The sequence below is a fragment of the Physeter macrocephalus genome, chromosome 21 (assembly GCF_002837175.3).
Source record: "Physeter macrocephalus isolate SW-GA chromosome 21, ASM283717v5, whole genome shotgun sequence".
Taxonomy (NCBI): domain Eukaryota; kingdom Metazoa; phylum Chordata; class Mammalia; order Artiodactyla; family Physeteridae; genus Physeter; species Physeter macrocephalus.
The window spans coordinates 106,088,612-106,111,106 of NC_041234.1; the positions used below are offsets into that span (position 1 = coordinate 106,088,612).

At 40.2% G+C, this 22,495-nt stretch overlaps 1 protein-coding gene across 2 annotated transcripts; it reads right to left on the bottom strand.

Annotated features, from left to right (window-relative positions):
• Positions 1–1,322: 1,322 nt before the first annotated feature.
• On the bottom strand, positions 1,323–21,816 carry MOSPD1 (motile sperm domain containing 1). Of its 2 annotated transcripts, XM_007101303.4 has the most exons (6): positions 21,710–21,815; positions 10,351–10,605; positions 10,164–10,239; positions 8,465–8,682; positions 4,169–4,330; positions 1,323–1,888 (listed from the first exon to the last, which is right to left on the bottom strand). In XM_007101303.4, the coding sequence occupies exons 2-6, from the start codon at positions 10,502–10,504 to the stop codon at positions 1,857–1,859; spliced, it is 642 nt and encodes a 213-aa protein (XP_007101365.1). In that variant the 5' UTR covers positions 10,505–10,605; positions 21,710–21,815; the 3' UTR covers positions 1,323–1,856. The 2 variants fall into 2 exon arrangements, with proteins under 2 accessions (XP_007101365.1, XP_028338393.1); XM_028482592.2 differs by lacking the exon at positions 4,169–4,330 and having other exon boundaries at positions 21,710–21,816.
• Positions 21,817–22,495: the final 679 nt, after the last annotated feature.

Below are 22,495 nucleotides of genomic sequence, written 5' to 3' on the forward strand. Positions count from 1 at the left end.
CCCGGTTCCCCTGCATCGGCAGGCGGACGCGCAACCACTGCGCCACCAGGGAAGCCCAGTTTTTGATTTTTGAAGCACGTAACTGTTACCTATTCAAAAACTATAAAAACAAATTAAGTCCTTTGGTAGATTAAAAAACTTAAGACATTTTAGCTCACATATTTCACTTCTTATTTTTGCTTATTTAACTCACAGGAATAGGAGACAGCTTTAGGAAACAGGAGACTTTGAGTTCCTCAGAGATATACCGAAACAAAATGTGTCAATCGTTGTGAAACTTAGGTCTCCATTTTCTTTTATTTTTTTTAAAGTAATTTCTGTTCTTTACAATGTGTTATCACATGCACACACACATGCGCGTGCACCTTCACACGCACACGTGCACACACACGCGCGCGCACACACGCGCGCACACACACGCGACTTGAGATGGACAGAGAAAGAAGGATAACCTTCAAACACAAGGGTTTTGTTTTTTTTTACAAAGTTCAAAATAGATTACATTTATGTGCTTTTTAGTCATTACACAACGTACAGACATGATCCATTTAATGATTTATGCTCCCCAAATGGTTAAACAATGAGGATTTTCTATGAAAGCGTATACGTAAAAGCTTTTACTTTAGAAGCAAAGGACTGTTTCCTGCAAAACCCAACCTCAGGCATACATCTTGTGTTTACATATATTCCTTGAGAATACTACAGTAGCAGTGCATAAGTTCATTCTGTAAAAAGATCTGGAAGATGATTTTCAAGAGACTCAATACATTGTGCTCAGATAAAAATCCTAAGTCAGAAGATCAGATACTATAACAGTAACAGTTAAAACTGCATATATATGTTAGAGATCAGAAGAGGCTATAAAGAAATGTACATAGTTGTGCTTTGGGGACTTTTTTTGGTAAAGTTGTTTTAATAATAAATACAAACTTAAAAAATGTCTCAGTGACTGATAAAAAACAGACACAGATATTAAGGATTTTTTATACTTGGCTTAGAGTTTAAAGGTGAAAAATCATCTCCACATAAACCACCTGGCATTGGTAGTCCCAATCTGGGTCAGTAGCTTACAGTCAGGCAAAGGGCTGGAGAGAAAAGATAAAGTGATTTTTCCTCCTATTAACATAAAGCATTATCCAGAGGTAAAGCCAGGTGTACCAGCTAACTAAACAAATTACTACCTTCCTTCAGAATTCTTAGACCAAACAGAATGGTCACCCTACTTCTTGGTGGCTGGACCACAACCTATCCTGTAGTTCACCAGATGAATTAAATATGTCCTGTCTTCTGTGAGACCCTAAGATAAACATGATCCCTCAGTACTTTATGCTTTTTCATTGTTTTACCTTCTACACATTAACTGTAAACCCTTATTTTAGAAACACCATGGCGACTGTATATGATGATAGAGGACAAGGCATAATTTATATAGTAACATTGATGTTCGTAGCTAGGAAATAAATGTAATTTCATTTTCAGGCTGGTCAGTTTGCTCTTTTAGGCCTTTAACTTTGAAGGATACATGATCTCAACAATCAAAGTGAATTAGAAAAAAGATGAGAAAATAACAAATGTCTTAATTAAAGTCTTTTGCACGGTCGGCTTAGATATAAAAAGAATTTCTTCAAAAAATTTCCTAAGTGTCACTCAGAAGCTTCCTTGCTGTCTGTAACATAATGTGCTGGAGTCCTTGGAATAAAATTATAGAGCAATTTAAAATATATATTATACATTTGCAGTGATTGTAAATCAATCAATAGTTTGTAGCATGTTAATGGGGTGAAATAGAGATAAAAGGCAGTCCACATTCATATTTTCAAGATAAATTTACTTCAGAAGTCAAGTGAATTCCTTGCTCATGTTCTAAGTATAGCCATTGTGATAAGACCTAAAAGAAAAAGTTGGAGAACAGTTAAGGACATGCATTTTACAAAATCTTCCATTCAATAACTAATTGTTTACACCTCAGTGAGCAAATAAAACACAGTACGTAGGCAGGCACTCTACCAAGAACTCAAAATCAACTTGAATTTAGCTGATACTATACAGAAGAAATCCAATTTACAGCAATAGGCAGTCATTGGATAGATTTAATGCAATCACTAATGTCTGGCCGTAGCTAATTTTTTAACCATCAAATATATCTCTCGCTTTATCCAGTCACGTCAACTATAATAATAGCAGACATGGCATTTTCAAGTGTCAGTAAAGCCTGCTAATTTCATCAAAAAAAAAAAAAAACAATGCAAGCCTGTTTGTATCCCAGGGCCCTAGGGCCACAAAGAGACAGAAGCATAGTATTTCTGCTTAGCTTGTTTCTTTTGAAGAGACTCCATACATAAAACCATAAAAAATTTAATAATATCAGAATATCCTCAGTCCTAAATGAGTGGTTTTTAAAAAGTGAGTGATAAAGTTCAGAGAAGGAAAACAATCACATAGGACTGGAGCAATCCGAGAAGATGCCCCAAAAGGTCAAGCTGAAGTAAACCTAAAAGAAGGACAGGAAAGATACAGAACAGTATGATGGGCAGGCATTTCAGGTGAGCGAATGGCAAGAACAAGGGCATGCAGGTAGGACCGGGGCTCCAGATGAGCTTTCTGGGGATCAATAAATAATCTAACGCACTCTGATCAAGAATTTACATAGGGGGCTTCCCCGGTGGCGCAGTGGTTGGGAGTCCGCCTGCCGATGCGGGGGACGCGGGTTCGCGCCCCGGTCCGGGAGGATCCCACGTGCCGCGGAGCGGCTGGGCCCGTGGGCCATGGCCGCCGAGCCTGCGCGTCCGGGGCCTGTGCTCCGCAACGGGACGGGCCACAACGGTGAGAGGCCCGCGTACCGGGGCGGGGCGGCGGGGGGAAGAATTTACATAGGGAAGCAGCTAGACAAGAGTAACTCAGAGAGGACTCAGAGTGTGGAGAGTCTTCGATGCCAAACTATGGAGTTATACTTCATTCGATGGATTATGGGGAATCACTGAAGGTTGTTGAGTAGGGAGTGGTGGTGGTGAAATCAACACAGGATGGAAATCAACCTGACAGTAAGGTGATGGATGATTTGCGGGGGTAGACAATGGGGGTAAAGGGGAGGAATAGGAATAGGCGGGACACAGACAGAAGTCGGAGACAACTTAGAAGACAATTTGGAAATTTTATAAAAGGGAGCACACCAAGGAATTCTGAGCGAGAATACTGAAAAGAGTTGGCACCTCAGAAGAGGTGAGAGGAGACGATGAGGGGAGTCATTCATCACCAGAATCCTAATCCTTGACACATGGTAGGTACTGAATGAATGTTTGTTCATTTGAACTAATTAACTCTAAGGTTTCAAGCCAGGATGACTGAAAGAATGATTCGATAGGAAACAAGGGAACTGGTTTAAAGAGAAGGGGTCACAACATTAAACAAGGCTTCCCTGTTCATCTTTATCACTGTATGCGCTGTGTATGTTTCCCTAGGATCAATTCCTAGAAGTAAAAATGCTGTATCATGGAATGTATGCATTTTACATTTTACACATGTTTTATACCATTGTAAATCAGCAAAAGGAAAATAACTGAAAAATACAGTATTAGGTACTAGATAAACAAGCTGAAAAGAACTAAATGTGAGCCAACAATTAAATCTTAAAATGCACTTTACCTCAACGTGCTTTTGAAGCAATGTTTTTCTTTAAAAAAAAAAATCAAGCCACCACCATCACCCCCACACACACATAAAGACCGCCACTACCACCTCCAGGCCATAAAAACTGCCTACACAGGGAGGGGCAGACCATTGGGGGTAAGATAGGCTCAAGGATGTATTGTACAACACAGGGAATAGAGCCAATATTTTGCAGTAACCGTAAATGGAAAGTAACCTTTAAAAACTGTATTAAATTTTAAAATAACTTTTTTAAAAAGAGAATCAATAGACCTCAGGCAAGCCATTTAAAGATTCTGGGCCTTGATTCAGGTTAGAAATCCTTAGCTTACTGAAGTTTAATGTGAGTGTTTCCATAATTCTCATGTTTTTACAAATGTATTTTGCAAGTATCTAGGACACAATTTAGTCCAGAAGAGATTTTTTGAAGAAAGAATGGAATAAATAAAAGAACAATGTATTATTCTTTTCAAGAAAACAAATTGCCTACACATATGCCCCGATGCACCTTTAAAACACTTACCTAAGATATAAGCAGCCACTAATTTTTGATTGACACTTAAGTGGAGGTAGAGAGGCACCAGCGATTCCACATCCCCCAGCGTGGGAAGCATCAGAGCTGCAATACACACCACTCCCAGGAAGACAGTTAGTAAACTAGGTCCTGAGGAGACAGTTCTGTTTTCTGTAAAAAGATTAAAATCCCTGAGCTTGCTTCTAAAAACCACTTAAGACAAAAGTTCATTCACACAGACCGGCCACCACTCACCAGGATTCTGGTTTTGTCTAACTTCTCTGATTCTTTCCCCATCGGTCCCATTTCGTGGGGCCTTATCTGTTGGACTTATCTGGAAGCCCATTACAGGATGGAATGTGAGGTAGTGAATTCCTACCGAAGAGAGCAGTGGCCATCACCCTTTCCCCACTACCCCACCGGAATTCGTAGAAAGTGTTCAAGCATGTATTATCTGTGCAGAGAATGGGCTAAAAATAGATAGAAATTGAAGTTCTGACATTTTCTTCCCGTACCCCCAAGGCACTGCTTGTGTGTACTCCATTTTGGAGCCCACTGCAGTAGAGCTCCACTACCTTCTGGGAGTATCTTTGGTAGGTCTCGAGACAGGTTTGGTCCTAATACCTGCAGCATCCTGCTATCATTTTTGAAAGTGTTAAGGCGGCAAAAAGGTTCTACTTTAATGTTATTAAAGCTGCCTACGAAAATTCTTGCCCTCCACTCTACCCCCATTTATAGCATAGAAGTAAGAAAGCAGCAGAAACAATGTCAGGCAAATATTATGCTAAATGAAATAAATCCGTCACAGAAGGACAAATACGGCATGATTCCGTTTTTATGAGGATTCTGAAATAGTCAAAGTCATAGAATCAGAGAGCAGAATGGTGGTTGCCAGGGGCTGGGTTGCTAATCAATGGGCATAAAAATCTCAATTATACAAGATGAATAAGTTCTAGAGAACAGCTGTACAGCATTGTCCCTATGGTTACCAATACTATATTGTACACGAACATTTGTTAAAAGAGTAGATATCATGTTATATTCTTACCACAATAAAATAAAATGTAAAAATATTTATTATCGGCCTGCTAGTCTACAGTTCGGGCTGTACGTGTACAATATTCATACCCATATTTTGAAGAAACCCACCAGCATTTTCTGTCATATGGCTTTGCCCACTACCTTTCCTTTCATTCAAAGGAATAGCCAACAGCAACACAATCTTTGTGGTTTATTAATGAAATAATGCTGTTCATTTTATTATTAGATGCAGCTTTTCTAAATTATTGATACCATAGCTGCTGTGTGAAGTTTAATTGAGCCTCACCAAATACAGATAGGTGAAAACAAATTCAAATTCTATAGTGATTATTGCCTGAGATGAAACAGTAGCATAAATGCCTGAAAACAAGTCTGTCTTTTGCTAATGAGTGTAGTACTTTTAGATTTACATTTGTTGCAAAGGTTAAGTTTTCAAGGAAAACATTTATGACAACTACACTGTTCAGTGCAAACCCACAGTAAAGATTATTTCAAGGAATTTTTACTATTTAAAGAAATTCCAAAAACATTCACAAAAATGCTCGACATTTTTCAAAGTGGAAAGTTTTTCTGATACTACAGGGTTGTAAAACTTTTAGAGATATAGAAAACATAAAGGCTCCTCTGTAATCCCATCCTCCTAGAGATAACACTGTTAACAGCTTGGTATAGATCCTTTCAGATTTTATAAATGCCCATATAAACACGTAAAATGATTTTTTTACTTAAATGAGACCATATTATACATACTGTTCTATAACTTTTTTTCCTCTCACTTGCAAATATATTCGAACCTCTTTCTAGGTCCATATATAACTATCTACCATTCTATCAAATCCTTGTGAATGTCTGCCTGACATTCCATCTTCTGAATATTCGTAATTTAATCAATCCCTTAAATGACTTTTAGGTCATTTTCAATTCTTTATTATTATAAACCATAGTAAAGAACGTAGTTTTCTTAAGCCAGAGAGCACTGGCTCAAACCTGGCCTAGACGTAGCAGTTCATTAATAATGTAATTAAGACAAACCCTCTAAGATTCAGCTGAATCTTTTTAAAATAACGTTTTAATGACCTGAGCTTTGGTATTTTGTGAAAGTATGCTTTGTGGGTTTCTCTTCAATTTCTGTTAAATGAAAAAAAAAAGAATATATATACATATTTTTTCTGTTGAAAAAAAGAATATATATATATATATAATTGTATTTACGCACATAGACGAGATCTAGAAAGTAACATGGAACACATGTAAGCAGATCTGTTAAGCGTGTGGGATTATAGGTGCTGGTTACTTTTTTAAATTTGTTACTACTGTATGTCTTTTTATATAATACATAACTTGAGAAGAAATTTCTCACTTGTACTGCCTTTCGCCACACTGTAAAATCCAAATCTTTCACGATACAGCCTCCAACGATTTTTCCAGCTAAACTCACAGAGACCCTCACAACACTGCGGTGCCTGCGGGGAGCGGGGAGCTCTACTGTGAGCTGCCGCCCTTGCTCTAGAGACCAGCAGGAGCCGTGGAAACCTTGTAAGACAAAGAGAACCAGTCCAGCCGACCCTACAAGCTGAGAAGTCCAGCCTTCCTAGTGAGGCCCACGCACATACTTCCTGTGTAACTACTGTATGCCAGGCACTGTGCTGAACAAGTGATGAAGTTGATGAACAAGACAAATGAGGTGAACATAATGATGAACAAGACAAATAAGGTGTCTGCTTTCCTTGAGCTTCCTGACCAGGATGGCTTAGAGAGGTGTGTGGGGTTTTTTTCCCCCAAAACAGAGACCACCATGTGCTATGCCAATATCACCTATTCTATTCATCTACCTACTCCAGTTTTACAATTAGAAGAATTCTCTAGTGTACTTCAGATACAAAGGTTCATTATAAAAAATAAAATAAGAATAAAATGCTCAATTAATACACATTTGTATTTTAGGATGATTTTCGCTTGAATTCTAACAATTTAAAAATAAAGAAAAATATATATATATATATATAAAACAGTAAACTTTTAACCCTTATTACTCTTCGGCATGAAACCAGTCTGTTAAATACCAAAATGATCTGCAACGACCACTTTACTTTAAATTATAAAATTAACACCCCAAACCAAATGCTCAAATGGCCTTTCTTGTTCTACAGGAGGCATTTTAAAAGAGGAATCTTGCATTTCATATCTATTTATAAGTCAACTTCACAGTATTGATTGGACATCGAAATGACATTTGACAGAGATTCTCTTTCAGCTTCGAAACATGAAAAACTGGTCCTGTCGGTTAATAATAGTTGCTGAGAAGAAAACAATCTACTAGTTACTACCTAGTTCCTAGTCTTGGTATCACCAGAAAATCTGGGCACTCCTTGCATGGAATGAGAAGACACTTGGCTCCAGTAAATCAAAGAGGCATTACTCCCTGTCTTGTCGAGATAAACATTCTAAGATGAACAAACTGATAGGTATCTATGAATTAATGTAATGACAAGTAGATGGCTTTTAATCCCTCATATATAATGTTGCAATTTCAAGGACAGCTGCTATCACATTCATATATCACGGTCAAAAAGTTTCCATGCTTTTCTATGGAAAATTTTATCTTCCTCCCCTTATAATAGGGTTGGAGGGAGATAATGAGAAGTTCCGAGGGAGGCGGAATGACGTCCGAGAGTTGAATATGAGGATAGTGTCGATGTTGAAAGAATATATCATAACACTCCTGAATATCTAAGCTGGAAGGAAATGAGGAAGGGAGAGGGATTCAATTAATAGCCCACAGGGGATATTATAATCTACTTAGTTTAATTAACTTCAACTTTAATGAGATTTTTTTTTTCAAAATAATATGAACAGCGCACCAAGCTTGGCCTATTGCCAAACACAATCTCCCTCCTTCTTCGAATTAATTAAATGAGAAAGGATATAGGAAAGTCACAGAAACAAAAGTATAGAATTGCCAAATTGTGCTAGCATTATAAAGTACAGTGCCTGCAGTCTCGGGTTTTATAGATTGAAAAGGCTCTGGCAACGACTGCCCTCTCCTTAGAGCCTCATCTAGTGGGAGCTCTTCTCTCCGCTGAAAGGCCAGCTCTAGGCCTCTTGATCGATTCTAGGTACCTGATCTCTACGTTCACTTTTGAAGCAGTCGACTAGGTTTAGAGCGGCAGGTTATTGTTCTAGTAATTATTCTTTGCTCCCTGATTCTCTTAAAGTAAAAAATGTGTAAGACCTCAAAAGGGCTTTAAAAACAATCCAGACTACCTGGTTGAAATGACTGCTCAAAAAATAAACTTTCAGTTAAATGTTCCTTTATTCTTTTTTCCTCTTCTTCCTTTTGCTGTTCTTTTGCCGACGGGAGAAGAGTAGCCACGACCTCTTTCCTTCCTAAAGCCTTCCTCTGGCTTTGCTCGGAAACTTGGAGACGGAATTTGTCTATTACACCATAGTGACAGGATCGAACGTCTCTATGACGAATCACACTGGAAACATTAAAAAAGAACAAATGCTGTTTAGGTTTCTGGGGGCCTGTCAAGCCGAAGTCAGCAAGAGATTTCATACATATTAACTGACTATAACCAAATACTCAAATACAGAAATTTGCTAGTGACACTTTAAAAAAAAATCACAGTATAACCCAAAAAGAAATGGGTAATTCTGAAATATTTGATGAATAAGAGTCATCTTAAGAATGATAAGTAAAGAAAAGTAAAAGAATGATAGGCAAAGAAAAGAATGATAGGCAAAGAAAATTCCTTTTAGCAATGACATTTTTTCCTGGCTATCTGTGTATAGCAATATTCCCTAAAGAGGATATGTGAAATTGTTTCTTCCCCACAAAAGTCTCATAAACTCTTATTGCCACTTATTTATTGTTCAAGTAACAAAATAACAAAGCTCACCCTACACTTAAAATTGAAGTCCATGCACAAAGGCAAAAATAAGCAACTGAATAAGTAGGTAACACAGTAAGACCAATGCAACAGAAGGCTTACAATGCACTTCTGTATTTCCCTGAAAAGAGTATATAGAGTACTATACATTTTATGCAAGTTATCTGCAGTGCCATTTATTTTACTTCGCCCTTAATAGAGAACACAGAACAACTGGGTCAAAGGTAACACATTGATTAGGCAAGAGACTATATTTCTTTGCAATAGTCCGTGCTTATTACGTACTGAACGAAAATCAAAAGAAATGTGCAAAAACACGTCCTCAAAGAGACATCATTTTATGGCTCTGAGATGATGAAAATGTATGCAAGAGAAAAGACTTCTGCTTCTCATTTTCAACGGAAGATTTAAACAAATACAGTTTACTTGGTAGCTTAAATTAAGGGCTGGTCATTGGATCCATCTGGTCACCACTAGTTCTAAAGTGAAAATTAAATATGAACAGCTTGAACAAACAATCATTTATCTGACACTCTAAGACGAAGTTATCTGGAAGAGCTCAGATAACCTTTTACAGATGAGTAGTTATACACTCGCTTCCTGTTTGTATAGACTAACTTTCAGTTTTATTAGCTGAATCATTTCAGATGAATTTATATGACCATTGTTCTGAGAGCATAGTATTATTAGTTCCACAAATGACACTATAACAGCAAGATGTTCCAAAGAGGGCTAAATTCCCTCTTATAGCTAGAGAAATTTAAAGGAATACGTTAGAACTTTGCCTCCATAAATCTCCCTGCTATGAATAAAAGCACAACAATGAGGAAGTGTTCGTGGAAATATTAACACACACATCAGCTCCAACATAATGAATTATCATTTGGCCAACCTGTTTAGAATTTCTTAGAAACTTCTTAAAAAGCATGTTGCGAGACAAACTCTCAGCAAAAATTCAAAATATAATGAAGGCCTATGTGGGAGCAGCTTCAAGAAAAGATCTTTTTCAAGTTAAACACATAAATGTTAACACACTGAAAACATGTTACCAGGAAGTGGTTGTGACTTACATATCCACACAACACTGAGGCTTTACTGCACCTGCAGCGTCGGCGACAACATACTTATTTGGAGTCGTACACAAAACTGAAAGAAAAAGTCACAATGGCCATTAGTGTTTTTAAAAAAATTAGTTTCTACAAGTCAAAAATTAGTAGGGAGTGGTTAAAATCCAGAAAATACACCTAGGAGACTCACCTTTGAACTTTAAGGCAAACTCATAGGGATTATACAGCGTCAAGACTTGCTTATGCGTTGACTGGTCATCTGCGTAAAATATCAGCTCTGTGGGAAACACAAAGACAGGAAGATTTCCTTCCACTAACTCTGGCTGTCTTTTTTGTTGATGCATTGGCACTGAATCCCCCTTGCTGCGGCTTCAGTTTTTACAGTCTCAAATCTATTTGGGGCTTTTCTTAAAATCAGTTAAAAACTCCAAAGCATTTTGGCAATCTGGAAAGAGAAGAGAAAAAGCAAGCTGAGTGATACCTGTTATCATGAGCTAGCTATGACTAGCATGGTTAGCATGCATTATAACAGTCCCCAAATCATTTAAACATGCCTTTTGACTCTTCCGCTTGGCTTACTCACACAGCTTCTACCAAACTATGCAAAGAAGCTTACACTTGCTCCTTTCACATTCAGGATATCAACCTATGATAAAGAAGGCTTCCTACTTAAAATTAATCACCTTCAAAAAGGTGAGATCAAAAGGATGTCACTCACTTAAAACCTCAGATTAAAAAAAAAAAGTTTTGTCACAACTGATTTTATGTGAGCCGATCAGAATTCTTAAAGATGAAAAAATATATATAAAACAAAGTAAGCTTCCATGATTTACAAAGGAAAAACACGAGACTCACTTTTTTAACACTCATTTCAACAATGCTTTAGTTAGTGCCTGCTGGCAGCATGGGTGGAAGAGTTCTCTTAATCTTTTTTTCTACCAAAACCCAAGACAAGGAAAAATGTCTTGAAAAGAAGACGCATATCCAAACTTGCTAAGCAGTCCTTGGAGTCTTCCATGAAAATTCAAAGTCAGTAAGCAGGCCTTGGCATGCAAGTGGCACCGTGCCTCCCCTCCTACATCAAGTACACAGACTTCATGAGAGCTATTTTCTTCCAACTTCAGAGACCTTTTTGGATTCCTTCTGGGGTTGTTGAATATGTTCCAGAGAGTTGTAGCCTGTCTGATAAGTAATGTTTCTGTATTTATCTCCTAATCTAATTTTGATCAACAACATTCTTATTTAGCTAGCACCCTAAGTGTGGCTTTTTAAAATAAAATGAGAAAGCTAAAAACATACAGTCACAGAAAAATGTCTGATTTTCACTCTGTAGATCACAGCTATAAAATACAGTAGGCCAAAATCCATTTAATACTTTGCACTCAGGTTCTCATACACTCAGAGAGAAATATAACAAATGATTACATTGTTTGGTTGTTTTTTATTATTATTATTGTGGTATGACTGCTTTGCAATGTTGTGTTAGTTTCTGCTGTACCACTGTTTGGTTTTTACCAGCTATAGGGGCTCAGATTCTGATTGAGGCCTTGCCCACTTTTATCAAATAGGATACTGTATAATCATGTATGCAATTTTTATCCTTTTCTCTCAGCTGAACATTATAGGCCAGGAACTATGTCAAGAGCCGCACAGAGATACAAAAATGAATAATGCACAGGGCCTGCCCTCCAGAAACTCTGCCCTCCAGAAACTCAAGTATAATTGAGGAGACAAAATAAATATTTAAGCTACCTTTATTATAATGCATACCGTTGTATATAAAGCGCTAGGGAATTAGAAGACTGCATGAATAATTCTACCTGGAAGAGAGGCCAGGAGACACCATTTGGGGTGGCCCTTAAAGAAAAGAAGGATATGAGCTTCTGTGTTGGGGGAAGTAGGTAGGGAGGGCATTGAGACCTGGGGATCAGCGTAAGTGAAGACACAGGAATGTGAAGCTAAGGGAGAACCTTGGTAAGGTCATCATCCACAGGCTGCCCCAGGTTCCACTTTCTATTTGTGTACTTTATAGCATGCATGTAGCCCATAACAGTGTTAGGTTGTTTTTTGTTTTTTGGGTTTTTTTGACTAAGCCGAAAGCGCCTAGAGACATATTTATTAGCAATAATCTTTTACATTTGTTTAATTCACAACAGATTACAAATTCTTTATTAATTACATATACTGAATGAACTGATCTATGTAAAGCCTTTAGCATCTGTTACAGGCAAGGCGCTGTTCTAAGTATTTGTTGTTATTACTAAATTAGGAAGAGACCAAGGTAGATAAAAAAATGCCAGCAGGCCTCTCCTAGTCTAGTATTCTTTCCACTCTACCAAACTAACTGGCCATTTCAATAAAATAAAACTAAGGTTATTCTGAAAAGCATCTGATTAAATCATTTTAATTCTGAGTATTTATTTGCCATGAATTTCTTTTCTTTCCTAAGAGCCATACATATTTCTATTTGGATAATGTCCTCTCAGAAGTTTGGCATGTTATTTTTTTCAATAGAAAATGATAAGCTCTACAATTACTTTCTTAGTAAGCTTGGCTGCCAGGAATAGAACATCCAAATTTGGCATCGCTGAATAATATTCAACATCTTATTCTAAAACTCAGTTAGGGTGAGAATTTAGCTTATGATAAAAGGTGACATCTCAGGCTTCCCTGGTGGCGCAGTGGTTAAAAATCCGCCTGCCAATACAGGGGACACGGGTTGGATCCCTGGTCCGGGAAGATCCCACATGCCGCGGAGCAGCTAAGCCCGTGCACCACAACTACTGAGCCTGCGCTCTAGACCCCGCGAGCCACAACTACTGAGCCCGCGTGCCGCAACTACTGAAGCCCGCGCACCTAGAGCCCGTGCTCCGCAACGAGAGAAGCCACCGCGATGAGAAGCCCACGCACTGCACCAACGAGTAGCCCCCGCTCGCCACAACTAGGGAAAGCCCGCGCGCAGCAACGAAGACCCAACGCAGCCAAAAATAAATTTAAAAAAAATTCTTTTAAAAAGGTGCCATCTCTAATTCATGAAAGATAGTTCAGTCAATAAACGTTGATAAAACCAGGTATCCATCTAGAAACACAATTGAGTTTATCCCTCACTCCTTATAAAATTCCAGAATTTTATTATGGTAAATTCCAAATGGATCAAAGCTTTAAATGTATAAAAAAATACAAAAGCATAAAAGCACTAGAAACCATGGAAAATCTTTTTAATAATCTTAGGCTTTCTAACAACCAGGAACCAAAAACTATTAATAAATTCAACTATATAAAAACTTTTAAAGTTCTGAATGGCAAAACATTTTATAAGTAAAGCCAAAAAACCATTTTCGATTCATATCATAGGCAATGTCTAATTGCCCTACTATATATAAAGGACCTCCAAACCATTAAAAAAGACAACTCAATATAAAACTGAGCAAACACTATAATATTTTATAGAAAAGGACATACAAATTGTTTTTAAACTTACAAAAGGATGTGTAAGCTCACTCACAAGAGAAATACAAACTAAAGCTATACTTGAAATACATGCAAAAATCAAAAAGTTTGATAGTCCATGGTGGGGCTATAAATATAAGTTGGTACAACCACTATACCTGCCAACATTGAATGCACCTAACCCTCAGACCTAGACATTCTACTTCTAGGAATTTCTCAGGCATAAATATTCCCCTTGTGTGAAATCATATATGTGACAGGGCTTTTTTTTTTTTTCTGCAGCACTGAGGATTAATAAAATAATTTATGTGAGGCACACAGAATGAAGCATGGCACGCAGTAAGAGCTAGTTGTTGTTGTCAATAGCAAAAGATTGAAAACGGCCCAACTGGCCATTAATAGGGGATTCATTAAGTAAAGTATGATATAGCCATTCGTTGGGATACCAGCTATCTGTCAAGAAGAAAGAGGAAGCTCTTTGTGTGGTGTGGATATGGACTGATCTTCAAATGCAGTATTAAGTGAGAAAAGCAAGGTGCAATGCAGAGAGCAGGGTATGCTACCATTTGTGTAGAAAAGGAAGATAAAAGACTATGTAGACCTATTTTCTTGGGTCTGGGTAAAATATCTTTGGAAGGACAGCCAGGGCTGCCCTGTTAAGACAAACTGAACGGCTGGGGACAGGGGTGAGAGGGGAGTTTTCTCTGGATACCCTTTTAAATCTTTTGAGTTCTGAACCCCATGAAGACCTAATTCAAAAAAAAAAAAAGTTGACTCAAACAACAACTCTACTAGAGGCTAATAAAAAGGGTCCCAGGTTTTTTTTGTTTTGTTTTGTTTTGTTTTGTTTTGTTTTTTCAGTACGCGGGCCTCTCACTGTCGTGGCCTCTCCCGTTGCGGAGCACAGGCTCCGGACGCGCAGGCTCAGCGGCCACGGCTCACGGGCCCAGCCGCTCGGCGGCATGTGGGATCTTCCCGGACCGGGGCACGAACCCGTGTTCCCTGCATCGGCAGGCGGACTCTCAACCACTGCGCAACCAGGGAAGCCCCCCAGGTTTTTTTTTAACTTTTATTTTTATTTTATTTTTTTGGCTGTGCCACATGGAATGCAGGATCTTAGTTCCCCGACCAGGGGTCAAACCCATGCCCCCTGCAGTGGAAGCACAGTGTTAATCACTGGACCGCCAGGGACGTTCCAAAAAGGTGCCAGTTTTGAAACATAAGAAGGAATTTAGAAACAATGTGTGAAAAATCTGTTGATTGCATTTTCCATTTATGATCTTTTAATAACATTGAAAACCTTAAACTATGTGTTAAACAGAATTATTTTTTAATTATTTAAAATAATTTTATATGCAACAGAAACTCATTACAATGGGAAGAACCAAGATTTATTTAAGATGACTTGAAAACTTAGGAAAATGTAACACTTTCTTACAAAGGAGTATGAGATGGTTTATAAATCTGGCTGGGGAGTCAAAATTAAACACACAGAACAAGTGCTAAACTCTTGCTTCTAACCTCAGGAAGTTAGTTGGCATAGGTCAGAGTAGAAATTTTACCAGCTTTAAATGATGGCTTAGTAGAAATTCTTATTTTTGAATTTTGCAGCTTTCTCTTTATGAGTTGAATATTTTCCCATGCATTGTGAATAGGCTGTCTGTCCCCTAGTCACCATCTTCAAAGTGTTGAATCATTTTTGAGCAGTTTACTATCTCTTTTCGAATTTGTGTTCCCATTTCTTACTTCTCTTGGCTAAGATATAAATTGCCTCCCAAACTCCAACCAGAGGAGATTAGGGAGAAATTAGCACCAGGTCACCAGTGCAATATTACAGACTCTGCCAACAAACATGATGGAGCATGCTACCTGCCTTTAATTGATGGTTTTCCAGAGACTAACACTTTCTCTTTGCTCTAGTCAATATTGCAAAATGATAGAGTGCAAAAATTCTGGGGAGAGATTATACACTAAGCCGGTAACACTGTGAATCAGTTAATAAGGTTGCTTTCCAAAAGTCAAGCACACACAGAGTCAAAGGATGTCAGCTCCTAACCCTTCTTATTTTACCAACAAGGAGAACAGGCCCAGGATGGTTAAGGGTCTTACCCAAGGTTGCACAGGATATTGGTGGCAGAACTCTGGTCTCCAGACTCGCACTTCCCTATACAATAATCATCTCCTCTGTGTCTCAGTTCAAATACCCTGCTTCCCTGATGCTGATGGCAACACATGCCCTCATCTCTAGGAAATTCCCCTGCTTTTCCAGAAGAGAAGAGTTCTCAAAGGATGATCCAAAATTCAGGTCTTGATGCATGTGTTCCCTTTTCAGTTTTATCAAGAAAAAAAAATTGAGAGACAATTTCACTTACTAAGTTGCGCACACTTTCCTTTCCTGATTGTGAAAGCAGAGCTATGGCTGTCAGTAAGTATTCATTAGGGCGATAATAAGCAAGGTTTATTTTACGCTTCCTCTCTGGACACCTTCAAAGCCTGGTACAAACGGCCCCTCTTTACGGCCTTCTGCCACTACTCTGATCCACAAGCATTTCACTAATTTTATTACATTATTTTTTAATGTACTTACTGGATAGAGTGAATACTTTGACATTTGTTTTGTGTGGACTAATTGTGACTCCCCAGATTTCAGTCATAATGCCGTACTGTTTTTCGGTGGGGTTTTTGTTTGTTTTGTTTTTTGCATCCAAAGACTCAAGCTCAGTGTTAGGCACTTAGAAGATACTGAACTTAGCAGTTAACCTACAGGTATCCACTAATAACTGTCTCCTCCATCAAGGAACATTCCCCTTCCCCATAGCTGAACACCCTTCATCCACAAAAGACAGGCAACCGATCCCAATTAGAGGAACAGTAACTCTATGGTGGCTGCCTGCCATGGGCTGCAGTAAGAGGAGAACGGAGAGCATCGACACTCCCAGCTGCCTCTCCCCTCCCTTCCTCCCACCCACTTCCCTCTCCTTATCTTCCCTGCCTCCTCGTGCTCAACTGGGCCAGCAGGGTTTAGAAATCTGAGGCTCTGACATACCCCTGACTTTACAGGGAGAGAGAACCACTGCGAGCTGGTGGTACAGGAGACTGCCTCATCCTTTTCCTCTGATCCCAAAGCACGGAAATGCAAACATGAATGAAATTTGAGCGAAAACCTTATGTGTGCACACCACCTTGTGACCAGTCTGCAAACTACTCTCCCACCAAAAAAACAAAAACAAAAACAAAAAAAAACCACCTCAACACACTGAAATCCTGACCCACACTTTCCACCATCAGTCCAGAGAGACCAATGCCCCAAGTGTGGTCATTTTCTCTGTCTTCCTCACTTTGGATGGACCAGAGGAAGGGAAAGATAAGGCTCTGAGATAAACAGGGAAGTTTCGAGATCTTTTATCCGCAAAGATTCAAAACCTGGAGACTTAAAGAGCATAGAAACCCCTTGCAAACCATATAGTCATTTGCCTTCCACCCCCACCCCGCCCTTATCTGGGAGAGAGGAGCCTGCAAGAAAAAGGAAATAAGTGATCCTTGGGGATTCTTGTACCGGAGTGGTTCAAAGTTTGAAACAGTTAAGGATGATTTGAAGTACAGCCTCTCCCAGAAACTAGTGACCCATCTGCTTGGCTACAGTGCACCAGCTACTTACTACCTGTGCCTGGCTCTTGTGTGTACTGATTAGGGTTCCCAGCTCCACCTTCAGGCCCAGCTCCCTTTTATCTGGGCACAGGGGCTATCTCTTTCCTCCACACTTGGTGCAGTCCTTGCCAATGGCCAACTGAATAGTAAATAGTGAAGAGCAATAGGTTCTTTTGCTTTACTCTCACAGGTATTAAAACCTCTCTTTCCTTCCCATTTCATAAAGTCAGCTCTCCTCATCTCTGAGTTTCCAGTATCGTCTATTAGGCATTTTAATGGCTGGTCTGTTCCTAAAATCGGCTCTTTCACAAGCGATGTTCTAATGTTCACGCTATATTTTTAAATGGTTCACTGCTCAATATTAGGCAATTTTGTTTTTATACAATTTCGAGGGTTTTTTGTATAATTTGATATCTTACTAATGAGATTGACTGCTATAAATGATATGTAGTGCTAGGCTATTACATATTTAAGATGTAAAACTTAAGTAGCGTACCTTTTAAGGTTTAAAAGAAACAAGGATGGGGAATTCCCTGGCAGTCCAGTGGTTAGGACTCCGAGCTTCTACGGCAGGGGACATGGGTTTAATCCCTGGTTGGGGAACTAAGATTCCCGCGTGCCACGCAGCGCGACCAATAAATTAATAAATAAATGAGTAAATAAAAGAAATAAGGATGCCCTCCAATAATGTCTTTTTTAAAACATTTCTTTCAAACTAGTTCTTTCCAACCCTTGTTTTACACTATCCCAATGTCTTCAGTTATTTCATGATGTACGTGCAATTCTCAAAATCTATATTAATTCATTATATGAAATACATATGTTGCTACATAGAGCACTCTCAGAAGTTATAGAATCACAAATTATTTCAACAAACATTTACTGAGCACTTATTATATACCAGGCACTGTGCTAAAGAACATGGAGAAAAGATGAAATCATGGTCTCAGCCCTCCAAAATGAGTCTAGCAGCAAAAACGGATATACATAGTAATTAGGATAAGATGTGACAAGTGTTAAAATGCTGATAGATACAAAATGCTCTGGGAGCATGAAGAAAGTGACAGTCTGCCTTAAATAGGGGTTTGCAGTAGGAGTGGAGGGACAGGGGGGTGAATTCCAAGGAAGAGTGTATGTGTGGAGGCATGAAAGGGACTCTTAAAATGAGCTTTGGCATTGCTTATGGTTAAAAAATAGCACGTATGGGGGAGTGGCAAGAGAGAAGGCTGGAAAGGTAAGCTGCAGGCAGATGGTGAAAATCTTGTAAGCCAAGTTTGAGAGGTTTAGACTTGATTCTGGATGCCAGTGTTTCTCAAAATGTCGTACCAGACTAGAAGCAGCAGCTTCACCTGGAAACTTGCTAGAAATGCAGATTCTTGGGTTCCCCCCAGACCTACTGAATCAGAAATTCTGGGGTTGGGGCCCAGCCATCTGTGTTTTAACAAGCCCTCCAAATGATTCTGATGCACACTATGCTTTGAGAAGCACTGCTGCAGGCCAAGGGAAACCTCGGAAGGATCTTAAGCAGGGAATTGACTGGATATGATCTGAAGTAGGAAACTGGTTGCCATTGACCAGTCGAGCACAGGGCCTGACTCCAAAGTAGTTACAGTGAAAAATAAATAAATATTGAATGAATGTGGCATGGAGAGATGAGGGCCTACACTAAGGCAGGAGGAATGGAGAGGAAACAGATTTCAGAGATGTTTTTCTGGTGGCTCAAGTTCAATCAGGTGTATATCCATACAAAGGTATAACCAAAATGGTTTTTATATAAAAGCAAGCTATAATTTTGTCCACTGTATCAGCTACTAAGTGTTTTAAGAAGTGGTCCACACAGACCCTAGAAAAAAGGGGAGGTCAAGAGCAATTTCTATGTGTTCCCACAGTGTCAGGACCAAAGGGTGCCCTGGCTTGTACATGAATCTCTGGTCTGCTTGGCAGTTCTACGTCTCCCTTTATTAATAAACTGGCATTCATATTAACATAGAAATCTCTTGTGAGTTTGGTTAGTATGGATCAATCCCTGAGACTGACTGATAGTTTCTAGATGTGCTGGCAAAATGTAGTTTTGAACCCTGAAAAGCTGAAAACCAGATACTGGTTCTGGTGATCTAATCAAGGTACTGCCAAAATGAGATCCTGCTAGAGCTGTCTTTTTATTCTAACTTCATCACTGATCACATAGACCACTTAATTCAGGAGGAAGCTGGAATGAGTGAAAGAATCAGACTTTGTACTATGCCCTGAAGATCAAGAAAGTCATATGGAACTGTTATTTCTAATGTTTAGCGGAGGCAATCTTCAATTCCCTGATAGAGAGGAGGAGAGACAGGTACAGGTCAACCTATATGGTCAATTTACCTAATGAGAATTTTGCAGAATGCAGTTCCTATTTCTATTAGGATTCTGGGTACTTCTTGTTATTTACTGCATGTTCCTTTTCGGTGATACCAACATCTTGCCTTATTTGACCAGCTTATTTTATCCAAGAATAGTGCCCAATCAAAAGCTGCACCATTTTATGGAATTTGAGAGCTATTAGGGGCTCTGGAGATTAAAACAAAACTTTCATATTACACATGAGGAAATGGAGGGCCTCAAAGAGTAAATCACTTAATCTATTTATTGTAGGGCAAGATTCTCCAGAATGCTACAAGGTGGCAAAACAAGATTCAGAACACTAATAATCTAAGTTTCAGACAAGATTTTAAATTATTTTCCATCTTAAACTTTTTAAAATCAGAAAAAGAATAACAAATTACTTCATCGGGCTATTAGAGGAATGGGAAGCTTTTCTTGCAGTTTCTTGTTTTCTGCTTTTCAGAAATTGGAGTTGTATGTAAAAGGTCCATGAGAAAAAAAAATTGAAAATAAAAAATTTAGGAAGAAAATGTGCATGAACAATTTAAGGGGAGAAACATGCATTATGTTTTAAGCTATTTGTTCTATTTTCTATCCTTGCCTATAACATGGTAACTCTGTACTGAATATTGTCCATTACATTTAATTATATTCTATAAATAAAGGGACTCCAAATAAAGGGAATTCCAAATTTTCAAATATCCTGGTATTTGAGTAAACCTCTTATTTTTAGAGTTCTAGAAATGCTTCAGAATCTAGTTTAATCTCGAATCCTGTTTGGATATGTAGACGTGAACAACTTGAAAGGCACATTTGGCCCTGTTTCCTGTTTTCCAAACTTCCCACTGCTTTATACCCAAATATACGTGTAATCCAAAAGTTGGTGTCCACTCCCTATTCAATATCCTGTATATGATATTTTCTCGGCAGAGATTTCCCAGCACTTAGAGGAAACAAGTGGACAAGATTTTCACCATCAAGAATATATTAAATCCCATGTGCGCCCCTGCCTGAAGAAGTAGATTTTCCCCCTTTTGTCTGGAATTCACATTAAGAACACAATGCATTCCGAAAGTACAGGACTGCTTTTCAGGCAAGATCCGTGCTTCTCTTAGTTCCCTCAAAGGTAAAAAAAAAAATCCGGCACCTTTTTCACTTAACATTTTCCCTCTCGCTCCCCGAAGTGAGGTCTTTTCGCTTCTACTGGGGCAGAAATGCTACTTCAGTCCGGAGAGGACAGATGTCAGTTACTTTACCCAGAGGGGACAACACAGAGCACTGACGAAGGGCTGGAAAGCTGAGGAGGGAGTATCAAACGATCCATCCTAGGACTTCAGCTCCACCAGGCTGGGGCCCAGCCTTTCCAGCCCTCGTCCCCACACCGGCCGGCTCCATGTGAAACCGGTCATGTGAGCCTGTTTACAACCCAGCAGCTGGTGCAACCATCAGGATCCGTGCGGAGGTCCAGGAAGGGGGAAGACACAGGCCACGTACCCCTTACATCCCCCGCCAATCATTCCAAGAAGGCGTTTGCTCTCACTCCCAGCCTCTCCACCCCGCTTTCATCGCCCTCCAGCCATCCCGGGACGCCTCGCTCCAGCCCCGCCGATTTCCTTCCAATTGCTCGCCGCGGGGACCGGCTGGACTGGAGGAAGGACGAGGACGGTGTCATCCCGAACAGGGAGTCGACCTCCCTCCCCCAGCCCTCCTCGAAACATCCGCCAAAGAGTTGTCCCTGGAGTCGCATCCCCAGGGCAACCGAACTCTGCCGTGCAGGCACCGGGAGGATCCAGAGCCAGCTGCCTCCGCCCGGGCAAAAGCGAAACACACGAGCCAGCCCCACCCGGGGGCGGAGATCCGCGGGCGGCGGGGCAACTGACAGTCAGAGATGGGGCAGAAAGGACTCCATCTGCCTTCCCCCCACCTCCCACCCGCGTCCCGGCGCCACGGAGCCCGGCTGTCAGTCACAGAGCCAAGATCGGGGTTTGGGTACAGCTTATTCTTTCCGCGGGGTCTCTTGGCAACGTAACTTCCACGTCTTCCCGAAGTCGGAGGAAGTGGGTGACGGGACGGTGGGGGACTCTCACCTCGGCAACACCGGTTCCTCGGAAAGCAGCTGCGACTGCTCCCTCCAGTCCTTTGTCAGCATCTCTAGGCTGCACTGCCTGCTGGGATACCGGAGGACTCAAATGCCACCTCTCTCCGCCCTGGAGGATGAGCTGCGGTTGCAGGGTGGGTGGGAAGAGGGAGAAGAGGTGGAGTCGGAGGCGGGGCCGGATCCGGGGGCGGGGCTTCCTTACTGCCACCTGGCCTCTCGATTTCTCCCTGCTGTCTCTGACCTGCCCCTCTTCTCCCTTCCTGCCGCCCCTTTTTTGCTTGGACTGTTGCAGTAGCCTCCCGATTGGACTCTCTCTCCTTCCACTCTTGTCTTTGTCTAAACCATCTCCCAGACAGCAACCAGAGAGATTTAAGATGTATACGTGACAAGTTACTCTTCTGCTTAAAACCTTTCACTGTCTCAGCAGTATCTACAACCCCTTAGCATTTTATATGAGGTCCTGTGCAATCCTTTTCTGATAACCCAACACTTGAGCCCATCAACTGGCCATCCATGGAAGACAGTGGGGCCTGGGACACCTCAAGCAGCGCTGGCTGCCCAAAATACTCCCCCTTGAGAGGAGGCCACACTGTCAGTAATGCTCATAGGCCCCTTGAGTATCATTAAAGAGAATTTTCAAAATTAAATTTTAATCATGTCCATTAAGGAGAGTAAGGTACAGCCACTCCAGGTCCCCTCCCCACAAGTATAAGGCCCAAAGAATTTCCCCCAGTTGTCCCACCCGAGCAATGGGCTGCCAGTAGATCTCCCGTGG